Source organism: Uranotaenia lowii, chromosome 3, assembly GCF_029784155.1.
Source record: "Uranotaenia lowii strain MFRU-FL chromosome 3, ASM2978415v1, whole genome shotgun sequence".
Taxonomy (NCBI): Eukaryota; Metazoa; Arthropoda; class Insecta; order Diptera; family Culicidae; genus Uranotaenia; species Uranotaenia lowii.
The window spans coordinates 146706609-146733796 of NC_073693.1; the positions used below are offsets into that span (position 1 = coordinate 146706609).

Sequence of the window (27188 nt, forward strand, 5' to 3'; positions counted from 1 at the left end):
AGTAAATATAAACTTTATTCTGCTAGGGACCTTGTCAGAGCAAGAGATGTTTCAGAATTCAACGTCCGAAACTTGTGAATCACTGTTCATTTCATAAGTTTTATCGTCCTTTAAAATTTATCTGTCGCATAGGCTCGGTACCGGCTACACAACTCACGAGCTCTGGAACTAGCGAAAATTTGTCTTTTGAGGTTTATTTTATATGATTGATTGCTGGGCAATTCTTCAAGCCTCTCAGGGGCAAATTTTCGGGAGATTTCAAAGATCACACTGAGTGTTATGCTTATTAATAATTTTAAATTCTGGTATTAGCCTTGAATTCCCTGATGATCTTTAAAGGTAGTTTCCAATCAAGTGCTTCACTCTAACACTTGGTTTGAGATTTGTGAAATTTTTGACAGTGTTTTAATACTTTTTCACCATTCAAGCATAGTAATTTTCGGTTCACAAAACGGTTTTGTCAGCTCTCGATTTCATAATGATGCATTTTGAAGAAAACTGTGCACAATTTTTTTTTGTCTACTTCTTTGCATCTTAAATAGCTCGAAAATGCGTTGGTTTTAAATTTTGAAAAACAAAATTCAGGATAGTACTTTTTACAGGAAATACAATTTTGCATATTCGATCATCAGGGACTTAGCTTTAACCAACTGAAAGTGTCCCATTTCTAAATGAACCAAGCTGTAGAATTTCATAGAAGCATGAGAAAATTTTCATCTCAGAAAATTTTGGATTTTTAACTATGATTTGGAAAAATATGATAAGATTGGTAATGTATATTGAATTTTCTCAAGTTAAAAGGTAGCCATTTATGTTATTTCCATCACCGAAAATCATCACAGAATTTTTTGGTAAAATCAAAAAAAGTCAGATTTTTTTCTCAAAACACACGAAATTATACCATGAGTTGTCAAAATTTTCACCAAAGTTGTCTTATTTAGCTAGTGGGCAGCAGAAACTGAATTTATTTATGAAAACTCTTTGTGTACATTGAAGTTAAAAGTTGTTTGCATTTATCCAAAGGCTTTAAGGATTCAAAATCTTATGGCTCGCGGGCCAAATAGTTTTTTACTAATCAAGGTGCGAAATTTCATAAATATATTGAATTTCTACTGTCCGCTAGCTTAAAAATAAGACAATTTAGGTAAAAATCTAATATAGGTACTTAAGTATATTTGTAAAAATCCTGGCCACTCATGTTATACTATGCTACAGAGAAATCACCGTGATTTTGTTTTTGAAAGTATTTTGTCGGCATTATCGGTGCAATGCATATTTTATTTTGCTGGAAACCGGCAAAATTTTGCTAGTTTTTGTCCCGCTGACTTTCCAGCAAAATTTTAAACAATTTAAATTGCTGAAAATGACTGGAAATCAGCATTATTTTTTTCAAATGCAACAGGAATTTTCGGATTTGCGGACGAAATTAAATAAAAAGTATGCTGAGTCGTAACTTTTAATAAGGGTTGAATCGTGTATAGCTTTCCACATGATGATGCAAACAACACACTTTGTTCAGCAAAGTTTGAATGAACAATAGTTCGCATTATTTGATGGCATTGGGGTTAAAAAAATACATGCCAAGTACACATTTTGACCAGTAAAATAAAAAAAAATCATGGACAAAACAATTTTTTTACAGCTTTTAGCTCTTCATTTGTTTCAGTGTAGTCTGAAATTCTAACAAAATTAAAAATAGGCACATAAAATATATAATATTTGTACAAATTTAAGGATCACTTTTTTTTCAAATTGAATCCTTCGAAAGTGGACTTTTTTAAGGATGGCATTTGCGGAACCTCCAAACATGATTTTTTTTCTAGTTGGCACCATCCAAAAATTTGTTTTTCACACCCTCATCTATAATAAGGAGGTTGAGCCTCCATGATCATATTTGAAACAAATCCATGAACTAGTATGCATCTTCAATTGATGAGATAGGATTCTGAAAAAAAAACTCTTAACGGGATGCGTATCTTTTAAAATTCCGTCAAATGACAAAGAGAGCACATTTTTTTTTAAATGTAGATACACTAGGCAAAAGTCTGTTTTCTATACATTGGAGTAGTTTTGAAGTTGATTCGAGCAAATTATTTGATTTGAAAAGTTGTCTAAGTTGCCGAACCTCGAACCGTTCGAGCTTAATGCACCTATTTATGTTTTAGCAATATTTCAGTTACTCAGGAAATATTTTCGTATAGTTTCATTAAAAATTAGAAACTGATAGCTTCCATACAACAAAACTGTAATTTTATAAACATGTATGTATGTCATTTATAGATTAAAGGAAAAAAAAACAAAAGTTAGGGTTCCCATATTATGAAATCACTTCGTCTATAAGAAAAACTTAATGAAATCCATTCTGAGATCTTCAATTTTCTTTTGAGATGTTTATTAGAGCTTTGATTCAAAGTTTCTATAATAAAAAAATATTTACTTAGTCTATTTTAGTTGTTTTTTGGGATAGGGGCAACATACAAACATGATGGGATCATATAAAAACAGTCTATTGTTTTTCATAAAACTCTATCATGCCTTATGTATCAAAGCTTATAACCCTCAAAATACATTGATAATGTTGTTTTGTCAGCCATTCCGTCAAACGGCTGTAGGCGCATATAAGAAAACTTTCCCTTAGCCGTTTTTCGGTAAACCGATAGTTTTACTTGGAATATGCGTTTCCTTAAAAAATTAACCACAAACCGCTCAAAATGACATGTTCACCATTTGAATGATATTAAGTTACTAAGTAGTTATTAAGCAATACCTTAAAACACAATTTTCTACAAGGAAGGTCCTAAAAATAGTTAAAATCCCAAAAATAAAATGAAAAAAAATTCAATTTTAATGACAAATAACATAGAGTTAGGAAAAAAAAACACAAAAAAAACTATAAACATCCCAAAAAATGAGAAAAAATTCACTCGTCATAAGCCTTTAACACCTACTGTTTAAACAAAACATTATTTAAGTATTAACAAAATTGATGATTTGGACAAATGTTGCCGTTATTTGAATAATATGTACATAAGGGTTCCCAGAACTTTTTAAGCACGTATCCGGGCTATTTTATCTATAAGACTGGCGAAATCCAGCCATTTGATTTCAAAATTGTTGACGAAAGATTCGGTCAATATCCGGGCAAATTTATTTAAAATTCAGAAATGACTCAACAAAAATCCAGAAAAAAAATTTTCATTCCTCATAACTTATTAGAAGATGTTAAATCGTTGTTTGGGTTTCCAAAAACTATTTCCTGTTTATTTTTATAAAACTTTTTCAAATAACTTCGCTCTGGACACACAAATAAAAGAAAATTTAACAACAATTTGGTTTTTTGTTTGACTTGGCAAAAAAGTGAATAAATCCGAGCTTTAATAAATCTAATCCGGGCAACCGAACCGGACCGGAATTTTCCAAAAAATGTTTGTTAAATATCCGGGCAAAGACGTATAAAACCGGACATTCGTGATACCTTAACGTATATGATACCTATGATACCTACACGTAAAATTTTAAAAAGGTAAAATTTACCGAGAAGCAGAGATGATTTTTTACACCTATCTTTCCGGTAAGTTTTACCTTTTTTTTTTATTCATCTTGCAGTTAGTTAAATAAACCTATTCGAGATTCAATTGAGCTTGAGCTTGCAATCAAAATTAAACCTTTTTGAGATTCACTGGTCAAAAAGATACGTTCTAGCGGTTTTTCATTCACTGATTAAAAAGGTTCTGTTTTTTTGTCACCAAATGATATTATAAAATTACAAAGACAAAAATTCCTTCAAGATTTGATGTTTATCCAAAATTGTCTGTCGTTTTTGGAATATATATTTGAAATAAAGTTCGTCTTTTCGACGATGCAGCTCGGTCATCTTCGTTTTTTCCCCTAACTGCTCCGTTTTGTAGGATGAATACACTTTTGCTTCCTCTTGAACATCAACGCTGCCTTCTTCGTGTCCTTCCGCGCAACGATGGCCCCTGAATCCTTTTAAATTGGTTAGCACACTCATGCTCTTCTCCGTTTGACTCATCCGGCCAGCAGCTGGGGGATAATAATAATTGTCTGGCTGTCCTGGAATGATGTGGAAAACACTTCGAAGCTCACTGGACTAAACCTTAATGGACGCGAAATATATGCGAACTAACACAACTGAACGAAATTTAAGCTACTTTTACCGTTCTGTTCCGATTTTCATATTTTGTGTCTGAATCAGTGATTGAATTTTGCTGAGCATGAGTTGATCAACCATCTCTCGCTCAACACTTTACTCGGAAGCAAAGGTTGCTTTGAGGCAGCGAAAACGACAAAACCGATGATGTATACGCTCTCAACATGGCCCGCCTTCACGAAGCAATATGCATTCGAGGTAGCGAATCCAAAAAAACCAAACGAATGGCTCTCACTCATCTCCTGTTACAAGCTTGATGGAACCGAATTCAAAAGGCAGAGCAAACCCGAGTCTCCTCGTTTGTGCCTGGATCGAATGCGTGAGGTTTTTCTGCTATTGCTATTATTGCACAGCAACCGCACGCCGATAGCTAGTTTTTTCGTTTCTTTTTCCTCCCCTCTCTTTGCACCATATGTTGCGGGCCTGTGCAATCAGATCCCTGCAACGTTACACGATTTGTCTATGTATCGTGTGACCAACATCTTTTAAACATGTGCTCGTGAATCTCGTTTTTACGCTTTTTTTTTCTCAGATTTAAGCTTTTTTTGCCTTGAGAGCATAGGAGACGAAAGCTTAAATCTGAGGAAAAAAGCTTAAATCTGTCAAAACGAGGGGAAAAAAAGGGGAAATCTGAGAGATGTGCTCCACACGGTTTGAATAACATTGCCGGGAAGTGTGTGCAATGCAATAAGTTTGGTTGTTTTTGTTGTTGCCTCAACCTTTGCGGCGAGGTTGAAGATGTTTTCCTCAACGACAGCTATCGGCTGGAGTTATTCAAATTCAAGAACGCCTCTGATGAGAAAATTGGTGAGGATTTCAATTACTGGCCTGAATGCAAAACTTATTCCTTCATGAAATAACACTTCAACCTCAAAATAAACGGTTAAAAAAATAGTTACCTTTTTGCTAGTTGAATCGTACTGAATTGTTAAGCTCAATCCAGATCAATTTCACCTCGCTACGTGGTATGTTTTACCTCGAAGAGTACCTTTTTTGGATTTACCTTTTTTCTCGGTGAATTGTACGTTTTTATTCTACTAATTTAGGTAAACTTAACCTTTTTAGAGGTGAGTTTCACGTCGACGAAGTAGCTTTACTTTTTAATTATTTTCCGTGAAACGCTTTTTCATCAGAAAGTCCACCTTTTTTAAGGTGGTTTATTTGCAACGAATAAATTGTTTTCGGTTTAACGTGCTCCATTTTAAAACAGTTAAAGAATAACAGTTATGTGTATCTTCCATCCTGTCATGTAGGTATCAAAAGCATTCCTAGTTGAAAATCTCCCATGGTTATGCCATCATCAGGTCAGTGAGCGAAAAGCGAAAAAATCAAATCGTTGCTGACCAGTTCGCTTGCTTTCTCAGCAAGAAGTCAACGAACCATCTGGGGCGAGTTCTGGGCATCAAAGAAATGGAACGACCCTGACCAGAAAGGGATTGTTTGTGTGGATGAGAGACTGTGTATTGCCGCCTAGCCCATTGATAGGGCTGGCCTTTGGGCTTTTTTTGTTGTTTCCCTCACCCACCACTAAACTGACTTAAGGAAGGTGGAAAGGATACAAATTTTAGTATCCTTGTAGGGCCCATTTGAATGAGCCCTACTGTTCTCTGTTGGCGTTTGAGTTGCGGAGGAACGGAATGGAGCGTGACGTAATGGAACGGAAACGGAAAGGAATGCAAACTTTAGCAGGCAACAAGGAAAACAATGTGGTTTGACCGGATCCGATGGGTGGGATGGGATAAATGGCCATACCTATGTAATCTTGAATTGACCGCTCTCGTTGTTCTGCTTAAAGGTTTCGCTATTCTGACGATCCACAGGGTAGGTGGATGCCTGGAGAAGGGCTGGGGATCATTGGGTCGAAAGTATAATGGCGTGGAAAAGCAAACTGTAATCTTTGCAAATGAAAAGCGATAGAAAGTTCTGGCTTGTCGAATTCTTTATGACACGGAAAATAAATGACGGATTTTACATGTCCATCATCGTCTCTTTTAAGTTTGATTGAAAAAATTGTTTTAAATGGTAGATATGCAGAAAAGTTTAGACTTAATTTCATGATTTTCAGATGTCATGCTAAGCCATTATCTTCGTAAAGGTTATTTTACTGCCGATCGGTATCTTCAACTAAGAGCAGTAGATTTCTAGTGGTCCCTACCGTCCCCACAATGATTTAAAACTCGAAAAACGTGATCATGGGCTTTTTGGAGGCTTAGATGTCAAAATATCTCAAAAGTATGCTCTACAATGCTTCTAAAAATGCGTATGTTTTGCTGTTACTTTTTTCTTATCAATTCACCCAAATGGGAGATGATTTTTCTATCTCAGATCTACATCTCCATGCTATTTTAAAATTAAATAACTCTAAAAGTACCATCCAGCTTCAAGATAGAGACTTTATATCCTGAAAAATGTTTTTCAGAACGTTACCTCCTTTAAAAATGTTTCATAACTTGAAAGCATAAAAAATTTAGTCAAAGTCCACAATAAAAAAAATTCAGAGATAGAGATAGAGCTTTAATTAAAAAAAAGGTTGTTAAAAGGTCTCTAATAAATTATATTAATAATAATCAAAACTCTATTTTTTTTTCAGAGCAGAGTTATAAAGGTATTATATTGAAAGTTATTTAAAAATTAGTTTTTGAAACTTAACTATAGTTAGATGAAGATTGACATGAATGAAATGTTCTATAAATTTTTTGGGGCATTCAAATCACATGTTTTGCACAAGATTTCGACATTCTACAACATTTCCTAGCCAACGTATTGCAACTTTAAGTTTTACTTTTTTCTCAATTTCACGAGCGTTTATTGCAAAAACGTGCACATGGATATTAAAACTAATAAATCACTTGAAGCTTGAACTAAGTGCAACAAATTGGTGTTGGCGTCATTAGTCTCCACGCGAAACACATCAAATATATGTTTGTTGTGTTCAAATATAACGTAATTTCTAAGTTTAAAAAATCCACTTGCACGTTTTGCAATAAACGCTTGTGAAGTTTAGAAAAAATAAAACTTAAAGTTGCAATAAGTTAACTTGGAAACGTCGAAGAATGTTGAAATCTTATGCAAAACGTGTGAATTGAATGCCTCAACAAAATTTTTGAACATTTCATTCATGTAAATCATCATCTAACTATTTCACGCACTCCACATCTATGTAGCGTAAAGTAAAACTCTATCAACTAAAATAAAAAAGTTGTGGATTTTCAATTTTTTCATAGTAGACTTTGATTAAATTTTGATGCTTTCAAGCTACGAAACATGTTTAAAGTGGCAGGTGTTTTGAAGACACTTAAGAGATAAAACGAAAGACAAACGCACTAGTAAAAAGTTCCAATTTTAGCCTTTCGGACTACTGAGCACTGTGCTTGGGGGCGTTAAGAGCCTCTAAGATGGCGGTGAGCGAAACTTTGAAGTTTGGGGGCGTTTGAATGGCTCAGTAGGGTTAATTTAAAATTAACATTTTCACAAATTACGAAACAACTTGAAATTTGAAATGATCTGGATGGCCATTCTTTTATTTTATTTTTTAATGTATTGTCTTAAAAATTTGCTACAAATATTCTCGAATGGAATTGGTGTTAAAAGGGCGTCGCAAATTTGATCATGAAGTTTGGAACGCAAATAAAATAGAATTCTAACAAGCCAGTTGAACAGTTGAACAGTTTAAGCTCTGATTTTTAGATCTTGTATTCAATCGATTCAAAAATTCAATTCCGCTATCTCCATGACCAAGATTTTTTTATTTAAGGACCTTTTGGTTTAAAAAAAAAATTAAATTTTTTTTTTCCAGAGATAATTCCAATAAAACTATGTATTATACTTTTTATGTTGTTTCACCGAATAAACGGTAATTATTTTGTTAAAAAAAAATGGCGAATATCATGAGTTAAGGATTTTGTTGGTGAAAATTGAAAAGGGATTATTATTTTTTTCTGGATTTTTTTTTATTTAACTTGTTTCTTTTTGAGGTTTGGAGATATTTGATTTTCAATGAATTGTGTGTTTTATCTTTCCACGACTTATATTAAATATTACACTTTTTCAATGTGTTCAATCAAAAGATTAGAATTTTACTTCAACAAAATGTCAAAACCTTTTGGTTTTTTCTGCAATCCCAGGGATATGTTCCGGAATCAAAACTTTAAAGACTGAAATCGTTTCTTGACCTGACAGAATGTCCCATGCGAACATTTTCAAGGATATTGGACATTATTGGGAAATAATGAGATACAAAAGACGGAATGAATATAAGCCGTAAATATCATGAATTTTTCGAAAAAGATATAACAGCTCATCGACGTACACAGGGGTAAATGCAACATTCTCATATTTTTTTATGATCTATCAAATTCTTGAATGAAATAAGTGATTTTTTCATTTACTTTTTTCAGTAAGTTAAAACCTTATGAGTTCGGCCGAGTTCGTATAATTTTTTGAGTGGATTGTGTTGATCAAGTAAAAAGCTATTCATTGATATATAAAGTTAACATCAGTTTTGGACTTCAAACAAGCAATCAATAACGAGCTTTTTTCTCTAAAAACTGCAAAATCTGAGAGTTTATTCTTTGAATTTTAAGTGTTTCTGGAAGAAAAAGTTCATTATTGATTGCTAGTTTAAAACAAATCTGTCCAAAACTGTGTTTAACTTACAAAAAAGTTACCTAAGGCTTCGTTTGTTTGAATTTAAAACTCAGTGAAATTTATGTTATCCTTCGAATATTTAAAATTGTTTTATTTTTTCACTTAAAAAAACAGTTAAAAAATTCGAGTTTTTTTTATTCTACAGCTTTTTTAACCTGGATTATTTATCATGTCATAAGAATGTAAGAAAATTTCTCATAGATAACTATGCATAAATCAGAAAATGGTAAAAATGATTTGAATGATTTTGATGAATTGAATGATCTAAAAAAGCTGGGGAGATAAAATTTGGCACGGTTGCTCATTAGGACCAGAAATGCTTTTCCAATTTTCGGATGACCCCCGTTGAAGGGGTAATTTCTTTATTATGCATCCGGACGAAAATTCATTTACAGATATTTTACAAAACGAACAACTGATTCCTGGATTCAAATTTTGAATCAGACGACAGAAAAGGGGTCGTTCATATTAACTTTTTAAATTTTTTTGAAATAATTTCGTAATCCGAACAAGGCGAAGGATCGTACACAAGTGTTCATTTCGCTAGTCAATCAATTTCTTACTTTGAATTTTGGATCGGTAGGTAAGCAAAAACGTCGCTTATATAGGGGAGAATGAGGATACTTGATCCCTGGAGATACTTGATTCCTTAGCTATATCTCGAAACTGGAAAGACTTACAAGGATCCAATGCTCTAGAAAAATGTCCAAATGGAGCAAAACATCTATGCTATAAGCTAAACAAATTTTAACAATTTTTTTTTTTTTTGATTTATTGAACTTTGTTTGACAATTTCACAAAATGCGGCTTAAAGATCTTTTTTCATCACTTCAAAATGTTTCTGGCATGAAAAAATTTAAACAAAAAAATTATTCCAATACATAAATCGTAAGAGTGTAATATGAACTTCATTAATCATATTTTCAAAACAATGGTTAACTCTCAACATTCTTCAGAAAGTTTTCTAAAATGTTTTTTATGTGTTCAATTAATCCCTAGAGTTCAAAAATGTTCTTTTTTCTTCTAACTAAATCGTGATATCAAGTTGATTACAAGATTACGTTTATTTATCAAATAACTGATATTTAAACAAAAATGTCTGTCAAAATGATTTTCTTTTAAATTCGGAAAATAGCGCCTTAAAGTATGCAATGAAACTATGGTTGAGACATAGTTTTGGAATTTTCTTCTTCTGACATTTATAACTTGTGAAATGAGAAAAAAAACATGGCCAAAATAGTCAATTGATATTATTTTTTGAAATTTTGATTGATTTTTTTTCAAGGACTAGGGCCCTCGGAATGAAGGTTCAAGTCTCCTTCAATAAAGGACCAAGTCTCCCTTAACTTCCAAAATATCGCAATTTATTTTACTTCCACGAGAATGCTTCTAGTTCATCGACGGCTTCATGTAAATATTGTTCCAACTTTTGGAACATATAAACTCGAAATTACATGCTGACAGAAAATGCAAAAGTTTTTCATTCTGCCGAGCATACCACCTAAAATTTTAATCATTTTAATGGTTTATTGGCAGAAAGTGCGATTTTTTACATAATTTTACTTTATCTTTTTTATCTAAAAAAAAATGATTATATGCAACATATAAGTTCTAACTTCAGCTTACTAAAACAAAAGTGTTTTTTAAGTATTTGATAGCTGATCTACAACAGTCTTGATTTCGAAGCTTTTTTACGATTTTTTTTTAACTTTGAATTATTAGCGTATTTAAATAGAATGATTGTATACGCCACAATGTTTTTAAAACAATAAATTTCTTTTAATCTGCAGAGATGCATAGTGATAACAATATAGGAATGCTCCAAAATTAAGATTCCTGTATAAATTCATTGGGGTCCAAGAAGATGCGCCTGATTAAAGTTACAATTGTACGTTAAATGCACGTACTTCAGAAGCAAACGAGTAAAACTACCTACTTTGATAACTTTCGCTATGTCAAAACATCACCATCACAGCTGTTCCAAGCAATCCCTGAAAATATGTATGTTATAAGAAATGAAATAAAATACGATCATTTGGAAAGCAAAATTCGCAGCTCCCCAAAGAAAGAACCCCAAGATTGTTCCACGTTAAACCCTCGCCACGTTCTCGGTTTGACCCAATTTTCCATTTCCAACAAATCGGCAATGCTCGAACCTGGTGCACAGAAGTGTGCTGAATGAAATGGTAGGATGGGAATGATAATGCATTCATTTAAATATTAAGCACCCTTCAGTTGGCCTGGTAGGTTCCTACTATCGCGAAACCATGGGAAACGTAAACGACGAAGCCGACGCGCAACGAGAGGATTGCGTTGAGAACAAAATAAGTGGGTAATGTCTGCTTTCCACTTGAGCGAAAGTAGCTGAAGAGCATTGATTAATGTTTGACCTTTTGCAAAACAGCTTAAGTTTATTTCTAAAATGTTTTAACTTCAAAAGATCTTATGTAACATTTTGAGAACCATTGAATTTATATTTTGATAACCTATTTCCCGTTTTTCTTTCTTTTCCAGGAGGCATATCGAAGGTGGGGCTGTTCCATATTGCTGCCGTATTTCACGACGCGGGACGAAGTGGCGAACGACAGCGTCAAGATGGACACCGGCCCCGGGAGTCCTGGAAGTGGTGGAGGAGGGGGTGCCAGAACTAGCAACAACAACAGCAGCAGCAGTAGTAGTATGCGAGGTGGAAGTCCCGGTGGAACGGCAAAGTCGGGGAGTGCTAGTAGCAGCAGCAGCAGTAACAAAAGTGTTAACAATAAAACCGGAAGTGGTAGCACCCAGGGTAAATCGAACACAAACTACCATGGGAAAGCCGCCGCCAACAAGCAGACTGAACCGAATTTGAACGATGCGAATAAGCAACAACTAGTAAATAATATATCATTCAATGTGAAAAGGTAAGTTCAATTGATCTTTTGCAATGTTCATAATTTTAAGTTAAGGGATTTAAAGTTTAAAAGCTGAAATCGAAAAAGTAAACCTTTAAATGGTCAGGTATTTAGCATTATGGAAATTATAAAAAAAAAACTTCTTCGAAAAACAAATGTATGACAACTATCAAAAAGGGTTTTAAAAGTAAAAATTTGCACTGTTCAACTTTATACTGTTAACCAGACTATGATGTGGCAATGGATGTATGAGAACCGTTTCATGATCGAATTTTGAAAACCGACCATATGCATTTTGTAGATTGGCTTAAAAGGCCTGCCCCGTGCAAAATTTAAGCTCAATCGGACTTGATTTAGGAGTGTCTCAAAGCGCTTATAGTTTCCTTTTTTTTCAATTTCGAAAATCGGCAAACGAAATCGGAAAAATCGAAATTTAAATGTTAATGCCAAATGCTAAAAGCATAAAACTTCAATATTTGGTGCTAGCTCGAAAAAAAATTGGTTGAAAGTCGACTATCTGATACGTCTTAGAATGTCGAGTAAGGCCAAATATCGAGATAACACCTCACGATCACGACATGTTTTGCTTTTTGAACTCGTTTGGCATCAATTGAAAATATTTATTTTTCAATTGCCTTTCGCTTCCTTTGTGTGATTTTTTTAGTCCTCAAAGTACCAGAAAATCGATTTTGGATCAAATTTTTTTTCGGAATAACACCAGATTTCGATGTTAAATCTATTTTAAGTCATTTGGTTTAAAAATCAAAATTAGAATTATGCCTATTTCTTTTGGTCTCCTTTTAGATGGTTTTTGAGAGTTAAAAAATGCAAACTTTTAGCCCTTTAAAACACTCCTTAATCATGTTCGAATATGCTGAAATTTTGCTCTGGCCATTCAACAAAATGAATATGTTCGGATTTTGAAATTCGATATGGCCCTTTTGACTGCCATCCTAGTAGGTGTAGATCGTTAAAAAAATTTTTGGACGCAAGAATATAAAAAATATAATAACTCAATTTGATTTTTTTTTGTCACATTTGGAAATACATTAATGAAAAAATCCTGGTAAAATCCGGGTTTTTTTCAACGAAATCAAAGGAATCGGACCGAACCGGAATATTCTAATACTGGATTAAATATCTGGGTAAAACCGGGCATTCTTGCAATTTTAAGCTAAAACTAACGATATACATGAAATGATTGTATCGAAAGCTATTCCGTCAACTTATCCGAATATGTTTCCCTACTTTTTGCTGAGGCTTTTAAATCCACACAAAGTCCCCTTCAAGGTTGCCGAAATCACACAAAGTTCTCTAATTTCACAGAATTTCGAGCAAATTTTCATCACAGAATCTGTGTCATAGAACACAGAATTTTGGAAATATTAACAGATTTCGCAGATTTTCTAAATTTTGAACGAGTTTTCAAAAATTATAAATTTTATGTCAACATACATTTCGGATTCCTAACTTTGTTTTGGAATAACATGATAAGATTGGTTATGTCAATTGGTTTTTCTTAAGTAAAATGTAAAAAAGTCCCATTCCAATTACAATTCCAATTTTCGGAGAAATTTATAATAGTTCCATCAAAGAAAACCATCACAGAATTTCTGGGTAAAATCACAGAAAGTCAGAATTTTTATTCGCAAAAACACAGAATTTTTTTTTTCGCAACCTTGGTCCCCTTTGATAAATTTGGCTTGATAAGATCTCAAATTGTTGTGTTTTTTACCGATAACGCAGCACTGCAGAACTTGATTCGTGCACCTTAACAAACCTTTAGCATAACTTGCAACTGGTCTAATTTGACCTGATAAAGAACCCATCACCCATCCAAAGATCAACCGGTAGTTATAACTCGCGGCTCAATTTTCCCGATTGTTTGGATAACGTTCCGCTCATAAGCCTACCCCTTTTCTAATAGTCACACTAAGAATGGTTGATGAAGCTTAGAGCAAATTCACTCGTGTTGGAAAAAAGGAGTAGGAATTTTGACACTTTTAGCACATTTTGAAAACTTTACCATGTAAAAACATTTTCAAGATCTGGGGCCTTCAAATATTTTTACAACTCGTGTTCTATTTTCGTATGCTGTGATGCAAAACTAGCTCGATTTCTATCACATACGGCTGAAAAAGAAACAGTGTTGTAAAAAAAATTCCACGTCCAAAGATTTATAAAACATTTCTGCATTGTAAAATTTTCAAAATCTGTTACAAGTGTCAAAATGTCCACCACTTTTTCCCAACACGAGTGAACTAGCTCTTAGCGAAGCTTATGGTTGTAAATTGTCGAAGTTCTTCTGGTCATGACCAAAAATTCGGAAAATTAATCTAGGATGGTGTGCATGATCCTTTATGCTATACCATTACATTGTAGATGTAATTGAGTCGAGTTCGAGAACACAGTCTACCGACTATCGACTTCCTGTCATTTATTATTCCATACAAAAGGCGTGTTCAGCTCTGTCAGCTAATGCAGGCATCTAACTATTATCGAGAAATTATGAATGAAATTCCTGTAGTACGCAAACACAAAAAAATTTCGCAGTTTCGACTTATTTGAAGGGACAGTTTGTACATTGTATCCGAGGAAAATTTTTTGCATAAAGTTCGAGCTATACATACACTTCGAACTATACAGCTAGTTCGAGTAATCTTTGGAATATACCAGGGCTGTTACACAGATCTAGAGGCAAAACAGAAAATCCAAGCAACGAAATCCACCATAGTAGAGTTAAGACCATTTGGGAAGATTTTGGGAACAGGCTTATAATTAAAAGGGAATTAACTCCTAACGATCTTTATTTAAATAACTATTACGCAAAATACTGTTATGAGAAGGTACTTGAGAGACACACCGACGGAAAAACATTCAATGATTTTGCCAATGAAAAACCAAGAAAACATAGATTACGATGTTTTCTATAGGAGAGAGTGGGGAAACGTGGGCCACTCTCAATATCTCAGATGTGTTGAAATAAAAATCTCAATCCAACTGCCCTCGCCGTCGGTTCGCGAAAGATTTTTTTCTTAATTTTGTTGACTTAAATTCGCTTCATATATTTCTTTTACTTTTCAAGCTTAAAAAAATACACAATACATAAACACCCGCTAATTGCATCGATGGTTAACCTAAAGTTCATAACAAAAATATGCTCATACGCTTCTGATCTTAGTTTTGTCATGTTCTTTGACGTGGAGAAGGAACTTTTGATGAAACATCAATAAGTCACACAAACGTTACAAATTTGTAAATCATAGCTTGTGGAAACCCAGAAAACATGAAATCGTATCACTAAATATAATTTAAGTCGTTTACAATAGTGTTGCGAATCGTAATTCTAACTGCATAGTGAAAAGACCGTATAAAATGTTGTCTGAAGTCAGTTTAAATCGGATATGATAGTAAGTCCGCCATGTTTGTAAATTTTGAAATGATTTTGCTCCCGCGCGGGCGTCAAGTGAGAAAATCATTGCCATGTTCTCTCTGCAATCAGCAGTGCATCCAGATGGCTAAAAATCAGATGGGAATTGATTAATATTGACCAATGAGAGAATTGGAATATATTGTCGCTGGCAGCGATTTGAAGACTATGAGAGCAAAATCTAGCACTCTCTTGCATTCTTCCGATAGGTACGAATAAGGTGTCTGATAACGCCAAATTGGTGTAGTTTTCGTCGGTTTAGAAAGAAATGAAATTTATGTAGGTATGTACATTGCCTCTACATTGGTAGGTAAATCCTGTTTTTTCAATTTTTATACGAACATTCTATAATGTATATGGAATGTATATCAAACCAGGTACAAAAATGTTTGCTGGAGAATCGTGGACCACATTTTCTGGCGTTTCTTGGGCCACCTATATTTTTATGTTTTTATACACATTTAGAACTTAAAATACGTTTTTCCTATCTGTAAAGTTTATTTTATGCTGAATGAAGAGTTATGAAAAATATTTTGACCATCTTATATACGGAATTTTGACGAAACGTTCGCGAGCCAGGATTTCGAAACATTTCGATCATACACAACTCTCTTTTTAAATTTCCCATCTGAAATAACCTTTAAAATAATGAAATGAGTAATGAAATTACAGTTTTGGCTCAACTCATAAACTTTGCATGTTATTTAGTCAATTTGTATTTGGTGGCCCACGATAGTCCACTATTTTTCAAAATCCAAAAATTTTGCCTTTTATAAACAGTCAGTACTTGGGGAAAATTACTTATTTAAAATTTAAAAAAAATACTTCATGATACGTTAGAAATGTTAAAAACCATACATTTTTTTCCATTTTATCTTTAATAATATAGAAGTAATGGAGCATAGAAAAAAGTGGCCACTGATTCTCCACTCTCTTATACAAATATGCGTCCAAAAAGCATGAAATCGTCTGTTGGCCTATAATGAACCTCATTTTCAAACCGGCACCATTTTTGATTGCATGAGTTAATTTTGATTAAACTTCAATTATTTTTACATCTTTGGGCCAAATTTCAAGATTTTTCAATGAATTTAGTGAAGCAATTCCAAATTCCCTTTTTTACGGAAAAAGCTATATCTTCATTTCCAGGCTCTGTAAAGAATTCAAATTTAATTACGCGTCATTTGGATAGTTGAACTAAATTTTGTAAAAAACATCATGAATATGATAGAGAAATGAAAGCTTGTCCAAGTTGAAAGAGAGTGCGCAGCTTCACGCGGTTTTATTCTTTTTTGAACGCAACTTTATTTACTACTAATTTTGGCTGAAGATCTGAAGATGCAAATCGATAAGTGGTAGGGGAAGAGGGGGCATAATGCCCACGTTAAGAGGAAAGCCTTGTTTTAGAATACATTTGAAAAGAATAACTTTCATTTTCGATTGTGTTTGGAAGTTTGGTTTATTTTCTGTCTAAATCTTATAGTTAGAATAACTGGAAGGTCAAAAAAGGCCACAAATTTTTATGAAGTTTGAAGAGTAGGTTGAAAATTGGATTTCAGATTCGGTAGAGGCATAATGCGCATATGTGTGTACCCAATCGCGCCGTTTAACGTTTAATAAGTGATTTTTGATCCAAGTGCCTCCGAAAGTGTTTGCCAGGTAAAAACACTTCTATTTTACTTCACAAATGGAAAAAGGTATTGCTACGCGCAGTGCTGACAGAAATACTGAAATTCTTGTGAATAGTTAATTAAATCTATATTAAAATTAGGAATTTTAAATATATTCGTTTATATTCAAGATATATTTCCCAATACAACTTAAAAATATGTTTAAAATTGGTGTTATGAAACTGCATATAAATTCAAACATATATGAAACATGCTTAAAGATAAACGGACATGGCGCGTTTTGCCCTACCTAGACATGTTTATTAAAAATTGTTCAAAATAACAGAAAAAATATTTAAATAAGGAAATTTTTGTTTTGTGATGATTTTCAAGACCAATCTTCATCATTGTAACAGATGTCAGGTATTTTTTTTTTTTGTCGACAGATGCCGTAATTCCTTACGAAAGTCAAGGCACAAATTGCAAGGAATATGGCTAGAAAAGTATTTTTGGATTTTTGCAGGGATTTATCGCATATTTGATGCTAATTTTTTGTACAAAAGGTTTCTACTGTTAATTAGAAGGGAATAGCGAACCGAATTCTCAAAATAAGTATATATATAGCTAGATATCGCAGTGGGGCGTTTTGCCAACACTGGGCATTATACCCCCAGTTCCCCTACCTACATAACAATCAACAGCCGAATATACCAAAAAAAACTCCTACAAAAGCGACAATTTTTCTTCCATGGACTTTTGAACATTATATTATAAGGTAGTATTACTGAAAATTTCATCAATTTTCATCCGTCCGTTCAAAAGTTATCTACAAATGAAAGTTTTGCATTTTTTTTTCGAGTACACGTTACAACAAATTGTAAAAGACCGCCACAAATTGTGGCTGTAGAGAAACATTTTCGACACACGAGATTCTCTTCACAGTGATACTCGTTGGAGAAATGAGCAGCAGTGAACGTATTGAACATCAGATCAATACTGGGAAGTGAGTCAAAATCTTTTTAGTTAATTCGTTTAACTTCCTATACTGCCGTTCTAAGCAAGAATGTCCCATGTGACTTTTGGGTTATTTTAACTTTTTTGCTGGAAACGGTCTCTTTTAGTGTTAACTTTCGAATAAAAACACAAAAAAGTATACTTTGTTCTGAACTTATACGAAATTTCCATCAAGGTGGTTGTCTCTATGTTGATAGTTCTACGCAAGAATGTAACACTAGAGAAATTTCTATGAAAAATGCAAATTTTATCAGAAAATTGTCTTATGATGAGTTCAAACTGTTGAATTTAATGTTATTCACTGAAAAGAACACTAAAATAGAAGGCAAAGGAGGAGCGAGAAGCCTTGAGTGTTTTATTCAGAGAAAATTTTCACTAAACACTCTTTGGTAGGCACTACTTACAAGATCCATACTCAACTATACATTTTTATAAACAAAGAGGAACGTATTTTTCAAATTACGGTTTAGCATGAGTTTTTGGGAAAAAAAATTAACTACGCAAGCTTTTAAAACGATAGAAAAATTGTAGCCGTGTGACAGTTTTTCGTAGAACTAGCATCGGCATGCGTTCTGATTCTACGCAAAAGTGTCACACGGTGCATTTTTGGCTCTAATTTGTTATTTTTTGTAGGAAATGTATTTTTTGGCAGAAAACATTGTAAAATGATTAACTTGAACTGTTCACTACGAAAAAACTGTCGGTGAATTTTTAGTTTGAGAGAATAATTGGAAATATAGCTGATATTTCAATCGCGTTGTTCTCGTTTGCACGTTTTTTCACATGGGACAATCTTGCTTAGAACGGCAGTATAGGTGTTGATTAAAATCAACTCAAAACTTCCGAGTTTCAACGTTTTTTCGGACGATTACAATTTTTGAACAAGACTTTGCAACTGGAGTTCTCAAAGCATTGATAGGTACTGTCTCAGAAACCTTCATGATTTGCATTGGGTTTTTTTTACAAGATGGAAATTTGACTTCAAACCATAACAGCCGGGTGTTTACTGCCGTCAGTGGGTTCGTCCAAATAAAACCACCTTGGGCTTCGTGTGTTCTGTTCTTTCTCCTGTATCCTTTTTCTCCTTTTCCTCCTTCTTCTTTTCCTCTTTCTCCTTTTCCTCTTTCGCCAACTTCAGACTATTACAGAAGACCCCGAGACGTGTTGCGGTTAGGTAACGCTTTCAAAGTAACTCGCGCCCGTCACAGCCTCCACTCCCATAGGATTTCTAACCACCAAGGCATAGCCGATTGAGAAACTTCCTAGCAGGAATCCCGTCACGACCACCCCGCATGATATCTCCGCTTCCTTTTGCTGCAGGAAAGATCGTAGCTGAGTACGTGAGACCTTTTAAGTCCCACCACACGTATGAGTCAAGATTAGGGTTATACCACGAACTAAGATCACGTTGCTTTTGAATTGTTGTGTCATACGAGGCCCAAGACCTTCCATTAGCTTGTCAAGTTTGGTTGATTATCTCGCTCTCTCCGTTCATCATCTTTCCTGGTTTGTATGAGATCGCGCATGATTTGCGAGATTTCTTCGACTATAGCACGCCAAGACTGTTCGTCGTGATACTTCACTCACAACATTTTCAGCGTTCAAATTTTGAAGTTGTTGACGCCTTGAAATGAACCTGGGTCAGACAAAGATAGCATGTTCTGCCGATTCCTCCGTATCTACTTACGCATTCCGGGCAATAAGGGAGCTGATAACCTTAATCGATAAAGGTATTGCTTAAAGCTCCCATGGCCCAAAAGGAACTGCGTCAGGTAGAAGTTGACCTCTCCATACTTCCGATTTATCCGGTATGAAAGTCGCGAAATAAGCCTATGCATCCATCTTGCGTTGTTCGATGCGTCCCATTGCTCCTGCCACTTGAGCATTGACGATGCTTGTTAAACTTTACGCACTCCTCTAACAGCTCTTGCTTCGTAACACTTCATATTCTCCGCCAGAGTTATGTCGATGGGGATCATGTCCGCGATGACAAAAGCTGCATCTGCTGATATGGTCCTGTATGCACAGGAAACTCGCATGGCTATCAGCCGATGTGTGCTCCTCAATTTAGATCTGTTGCGCTCTTCCTCTATGGCGTAGCTTCAGGCCGCTCATCCGTATCGAAGATTCGAAAGAGCTACGCTCGCAAGGAGACGTCTCTTGCTGTTCTTTGGACCATGGCAGTTCGGCATAATCCAGGCTAATGAATCTATGACATTCGAAGCACTTTCACAACAGTATTTGACATGCGCACCAAAGCTTAAGCGATTGTCGACCATTACTCCAAGGTATTTCAGCTGCTGTTTCGAAGATGTCGTGTGTCCTCCAACAGTAATCTCCATGCGTGGCACAACTCTTTTATAAGTCACAAGCAGAACTTCGGTTTTGTGGTGAGCTATCTGAAGCTTAACTCGCGACATCCAGATGCCAACCCTTTCTGCGGACACTGTTGCAAGGTCTCCTACCTCCTCGATTGTTTCGCCGGTGATCATGACTACGATGTCGCCAGCAAATCCGATTATCTGCACGCCTGCTGGTAGTTTCAGCGTTACATGGCATCCAAAGCATAGATCCGAGTATGGAACCCTGTGGAACACCAGCTGTTAGGGCAGTTGATCGTAACCCAGTTTCAGTTTCGTACGTCAGGACTCGATTTTCGAAGAAGCTTCCTATTATCCTGCAGAGGGTATTGGGAACACGCATCCTGTGAAGCGCTTTGGAAATTGCTTCCCAGCTGGCATTGTTGAAGGCATTTTTAACGTCAATCGTCACAATAGCCTGTCCGCTTCTTTTTATATGCGCGCTTCGCGTACTCTGTCACAATTTGGATGGCGTCCACCGAAGATCTCCCTTCCTGAAAACCGAACTGTCTGTCCAACAGTCCACTTTCGCCTTCTGTGTATATAATTAGTCTGTTGAATACTATCCTCTCCAGTAGCTTACCAGTAGCTGGTATGCATCGGTTGTTGACAAATGTTACAGCTCAAGCAAAAAACAAGTTATTTTGTTCTAGAGCCCCCTCGAAGATAATTGGTAATGAAGATCCATTTGAAAGGTTTTTTCGGACCCAAATGGGTCCAAAACCGTTTAATACTCTTTTGTGATCCTTTAGCGGGCTTGAATTTTATTCATTCGTAACATTTTTCTCAACAAACCGTATGCCGAGAAAGATAGCTAGAAAAACAAATTGGATAAATAAAAATTCCTTTCACAAGGTATTGAAGAGAGAATAAAAATCTTTAAACCTTGCAAACGAATTAAAATCTAAAAACAGGTCAACGCTCCATGCTGAAATAAAACTCACCAGAGTGAACCACTCTTTCATATATTGATCAACAATCGAAGGTTGGCTCACATCAGATTTTTGCTTTGAACAGGAGGCTGCTGTTTGATTCACGCAGCAACAATTTCTCCTTGCACCGAAAGTCCGCAAAGGTACCTACATGAATAAATAATTCATCATCACTTCATCTAGCGGAACAAACAACACGCGGGGGCCTGTTGATGAAGATCTTAACGAAACTCGTGGCCAGGACGAATTCCACCAAGTAGAAGCAACATGCATGGTGGTCCCAGGGCTTTTTTCTTCACTTCCGAATGTGATAGAACGAAAAAATAAATGATGAACCAAATCGGCAGCATCTGGTGTGTGGTGGGAGGACTCAATGAAGTGAGCAGTGAGCAGTGCTTGGATCGTAAGTCGTGTAAGTCTCTTGCCAGTCTCGATTGGTTTCTTCATCTATTCATCACGATAGAATTGACTGATTGGGAAAGATGTTCTGGTGGAGAATGCAGATTGGATTATGTAAGTTTGTTAAGAAGATATGTATAGTAACAAGAAAGTTTTTCCGTCATGCAAAATGCAGCGAACGGTCGAGTGCCACCAATTTTGGATGAACACTGCCATAGAGCAGATTTTTATTTTGTAAGAGCTTAAGTTTAAGCTGGGATATTTTCTTCGGTGAAAATATGAAAAGCTCAATTTCCCAAGAATGTAAATGTTTAAAACTATTAAAAGTGGATGAAGTTTCGTTTACACTAGATATTATGATACTTTCTTTTTAAAATCTGTTCGAAAAAAACAGTAAGAAACAAAGAAAATATTATTTGATATATCAGTTTCAACCTCGATAGCTTCAATGCGTTTCTGAATTATTACCAAACTTTTCTAAGCCTAAATCTTTCTCATAACAACCAATCGATTATGATTTGTCTTTGTTCTTCCATCATTTATTTGCTCGAAGAGGCTGTGTTCAATACCAGGGCAGTTATCTTCTCGTACTCTGGGCAGATTCATTTTGTTTTGTGCCATGAATAATTTCTATTTCAGTCAACATGAATGAACAACAAAGTGCCTTGCAGCAACGATAGAGGCATCAACAACAGCAATAAGAACAGGTCATTCACTGTTGCGTTATCGCTTTTCCAGACTTGCAATATTACTCAAGAAAGTGGAAGCCTAATTGATTAGATAAATGGAGATGTGTTGCGGGTTGTGTGTGTAGTTTGTGCTGTTGCGTTACGACAGTTTCTTCTTGCTTTTTTTTATTGGACTTTGCTACAATTTAGTACCACCAACATCACGAGACCATGGCCAGGGAAACCAACTAACGTTTCTGCTGATAAATAATAGATCAGGGCAAATTAATAATCACTCACTGGGCTCTTAAGTCGAAATGGTCGTCCGAGGGAGCAGCCTGTTCAAGCTGGCTGCTGGAGTCCTTGCAGCTCACTCGGAGTCGGATTCACTTCCAGGACCAGGGGCAGAGCCATCAAACTTATGACTGAATCGTGTACCTATCTGCTCACATGAGGATGATGATGTTGATGACTTACTCCGGTTGACTTTGGATCCATTCCAATTCGCCATTCCGTGGCGTTTGTCTCCGGGCAATTTAACATTAAATGAATAAATAAATGTTTTCCGTGAAGAATCACAAAACATGGACCCATCCCGGGTGCGTAGATTGCATAAGAGTCGCTTTCCTGATTATGTTTGTTGCCCTGGGTGTCTTAAATTCAACTTTAACTGCGGCGGGCTTAAACAATCACATCAACAAGTGATATTTTGGTTCTTCCTTCCGGAGTTTCTAATTACTCGAGAATTTTACATTTGAAGAACATCATGGAGGGTTTAAAAGTTCAAAATATTTTTTGATTAAATTTATTTGTGTGGAAGTTATTGAGTTATTGTTTGTTAAAAATGGTTCATTTCAGTTTCAATTTTCAAGAAATCTAAAACGCTGTTTATAATTTTTCATCCACGTCGAAATAGGTACTCCGGATTCAGATGGCAATGCACCAATATGACGTCAATTTATAACAAGTGTAAACAACAACGAAACGACGACCATAAACCCTATGAATATAACACAAGTCCTACATCAAAACATTACTATTTAAATTCATAAACAAGGTATCAAATCGCACAACTGCAGCTCGAGGGTCAATCAAAAACACGAAGCTGCGATTGTTTCACGATGTTTGAATTGGATCACGAATTTCCAATGGGAGCGAATTATTCTCCTCAGAAACGTGTCTAAGAGCGGTGATTCTTGTTTGTTACTAAGTATGTAGGTACGAAGGTATGCATAAAAAATAGCAGCGCCATCAAAATCTGCGCAAAATGCTTTGAGCCCATGGGAATTTAATTTCTTTTGTAAAAGACTTAATATGGATTAGTTTAATTAAAAAGAAGAACATCATGGCATAGTTTTTTTTAGAAAGAAAAAAAAAACAAGTGTGAAAACTTCCTTTTATCAAAATCTTGGTACTGTGCAACGTCTTTCATAGTAAAAAAGTTTTTATATTTATTTAATTGGTAAGTTTTGATATCAAACTCCACTTCCTTGTTCAATTTCAAATAAAGAGATTGCTCTTGATGTTGCAATTCCAATTGGAAACGAAATTCTTATAAACAAAAATTCTAATCTTCAATTCTACAAAGCACACCGCGTGAACTATTTTATAATACATAACGTTTTATTTGGTGGCCTGGTATTGAAAACCCATCCGGTTCACTTGTGTCTGGTGTTTAAACTTGAGTTCGAACTAGGGTGGTCTAACCGGTTTTACCGAAACCGGTAAAACCGGTAAAACCGTCCATTTTCTCAATACCGGAATACCGACTTTTGGGACGGTAAAAAACCGGTATTTCCGGTAAATTTTTCATCATTATTTCGCATTCTAAAATTGACACAGCTAAACGTTTTTTTACCAAATATTTATGAGTACAAATACTCAAATTTTGTTCAATCAGCTTCAAAATCCAAGCTCAATAAGCCTTACTGCAAGGTTTATGTGAGATTTGATTATTGCTGAAACTTGTCGATGTAACTTTATGAATTAAAGCTTTTTTCATGAAACTTTACAAATTTCAGTTCAGCAATCGAACTAACCCTCCACAACATTTAAAGGCTGTACAAATTTACAATGACTGAAAAAAGATTCAGCTACAAGAAATTGAAATTTGCTTCACAATAATCACTGAATTTTTCATTGAAAAGCTGGAATTTGATAAAATTTGCAAAAATGTTTTATCTATAAACAGGCCAAGTTTATCAAAATCGTTTTAAACGGTGCCAGGCTTTCACAAACTTGAAATTTAAAACGAAAAATATTGAATTTTCAATGAATTTAAAGGAAATAGCATCACAAAAAACCATCACAGATTTTTTTTGGGTAATATCACAAAAAATCAATTTTTTTTCTCAAAAACACGGATTTTTTTTCGGCAATTTTGGTTTAGAGCAGGGGAGCAACCCCTTGAACCATCGGGCGAATTTAGATTCGAAATCTTGTCGGCGAGCCGTACATAAAATCACTTTTTTTTGTATAATTAGCACACCTTCACGTAATTTTTTTAACTACAATTTTTTTTATGAAAACAAATCTGAAAAAGGATAAATTAACAATTCCCGTATTAAAAAAAGTAACTCAACGCAACTTTTTAAATACCCGATATTGACAATTTTTATTTATATTTTGATGTACCGTAAATCTTTGTCATTTATGAATTCTCTCTTTTTTTCAATAGTACTTCTTGGCGAACATTCGTACTAACAACTTTCTTGTAAAAACCGACGGTACTATTTGTCATCACTTCCATTTAAAAATCTTCTGGAACTTTCCTCAAATATAACTACCCAAGTAACACCTCCTCTTGGCCCTTATGAAACCAAAACTTTATCTAGTAGCCTGCTATAAAACTTTAAATGTTACTTGGGTAAAAGTGTAAAAAATATATATGGGAGAGTGGGGAATCATGGGCCACTTTTTTTCGTTGTTCCATAACTTCTTTATTATAAAAGATAATATGAAAATAAAAAATGGTTTAGTTTTCTACATTTTCAAGGTATCATGAGGTTTTTTTTTAAATTTCAATAAGTTATTTTCCCCAAGTTCTGACTGTTTGAAAAAAAAGCAATATTTTTTGGATTTTGAAAAATGGTGGGGAATCGTGGGCCACCAAATCCAAATTGACCAAATAACATGCAAAGTTTATGAGTTGACCCAAAACTGTGATTTCCTAATTCATTCCATTATTTAAAAGCAATTTCAGATGATGAAATAAAAAAGAGAGCTGTGTATGATCGCATAGATTCCAAAACCTGGCTCGCGAAAATGTGTATAAAAACATAAAAATATAGGTGATTTAAGATGTGTGGCCCACGATTCCCCACAAGCTATGATTTGCAAATTGGTTGCGTTTGTGTGACTTATTGATGTTTCATCAAAAATTCCTTTTCCACTTGAAAGATCATGACAAAACTAAGATCATAAGCGTATGAGCATATTTTTGTTTTGCACTTAAGGTTCCCCATCGATGAAATTAGCGGGTGTTTTTTTGATTATGTAAGTAAATTTTTCTAACTTTTTTTAGCTTGAGAAATAAGTGAAGCATATGATGCGTATTTCAGTCAACAACATATAGGAATATATGCTCACGCAAAGCGACGACGATCACAGTTGGTTTGAGTTCTTATTTCAACACACATCTGAGATATTAAAAGTGGCCCACGTTTCCCCATGGCCCACGATACCCCAATCTCCCCTATTTATAGAAATCACCTTGTTTTAAGCGTTGGACGTTGAATCGCGAATTGACTTTGTAAGATTTTTTCCAACAATCAAAACTTGTCCTCTAAGCCTAGATTTTTTCCTACAAACGATAAATATCCTGTTTTTTTTTAAATTGAAGTTCTGTATTGAATCATTGCATTGAAATTTTGAGCATGGTAAAATTTCACATATTTTAAGAAACTATCTTTAAAAATTACAATCTCAATTCTGGAAATTTTTTTTCCAATTTTTTTTATTATTTTCAATCTTGTTTATATATCATAAGGATAGGATTTCTAGAGCTATTACGACTTTGGTAATGTGGAATGCGAATGATAAGTAAATAACTCAACTAATCGATGTTCGTTATGAATTTTCTATCAATATTTATGAAAAAAAGCACCACAGATATTAGTCAAAGACCTTTCAGGTCGATTCACAGAATTTCAGATATACATTGTTTTTAACAAGAACTAATAATTATTTTAAGTAACTTTGGTGCCGGATTATTTATGCTGATAAAAAATCTTATATCGTTCATCCAGGCTTTATTATTTTACTTTTGTAATTTTCATCAGTATTCAGAAACAAAAAATATTTCACAAGGTTTTTTGTTAATTTTTCTACCAGTATTTAAATACTTACAGAACAAGCCATTTCACAAAATTGGATAGCGTGATTTAAAAAAAAATCTGCTGAGCATATTTTTTATCATACAACTTTACTTATGTTTGGAACACAGATGATAACTTCACTAACGGACTACGAAATTCCTTTGATCATGTGTAACTTCCAATTTTAGGTTGCTCTTCCGACTCACTTTAATGGATTTTGTTTTTCAATTATTTGGGAAAGATTGGTGAAATCGAAGATGCTGGCACACGTATTCAAATGAGATAAACTTGAAAGTTAATAATATGATTGTAGAAGACCAAAAATTATTAATACACAGAATTAATTGTTTTTTTAACTGCAACAATGTGTTGTATAATCTCCAATATGGATTTAAATCTGGGTCGAGTACGCTAACAGCTATCTGCGAGTTATTGGACTCCCTTATTGAAAAAATTTACTCTAAAAAATTGTAGGTGCCCTAGGAGCCTTCGACACTCTCAACCATGAAATTCTTCTTAAAAAACTAGAGTGTTATGATATCAGAGGCATTGCGAACAACTTGATACGAAGTTATCTGACCAAGCGTAAACAATTTGTTTGTTTGGGAACTGCAAGGAGGTCTTTAGAAGTTTCAGATATCGGTGTCCCGCAGGGCAGCAACATAGGGCCTCTCTTATTTTTATTGTACATAAACGATCTCAGCTAGTTACCTCTGCATGGTGTTCCCCGCCTATTTGCTGATGATACAG

The 27188-nt window shown here is 34.7% G+C and overlaps 1 protein-coding gene across 1 annotated transcript in view; it reads left to right on the top strand.

Annotated features, from left to right (window-relative positions):
• LOC129751214 (uncharacterized) overlaps positions 1 to 27188 on the top strand; it is a 222035-nt gene that overhangs the window by 178086 nt on the left and 16761 nt on the right. Inside the window, exon 3 of the mRNA XM_055746587.1 lies at positions 11333 to 11718. Within this exon, the coding sequence (XP_055602562.1) occupies positions 11333 to 11718 (386 nt within the window). The remainder of the gene's footprint in view (positions 1 to 11332; positions 11719 to 27188) is intronic.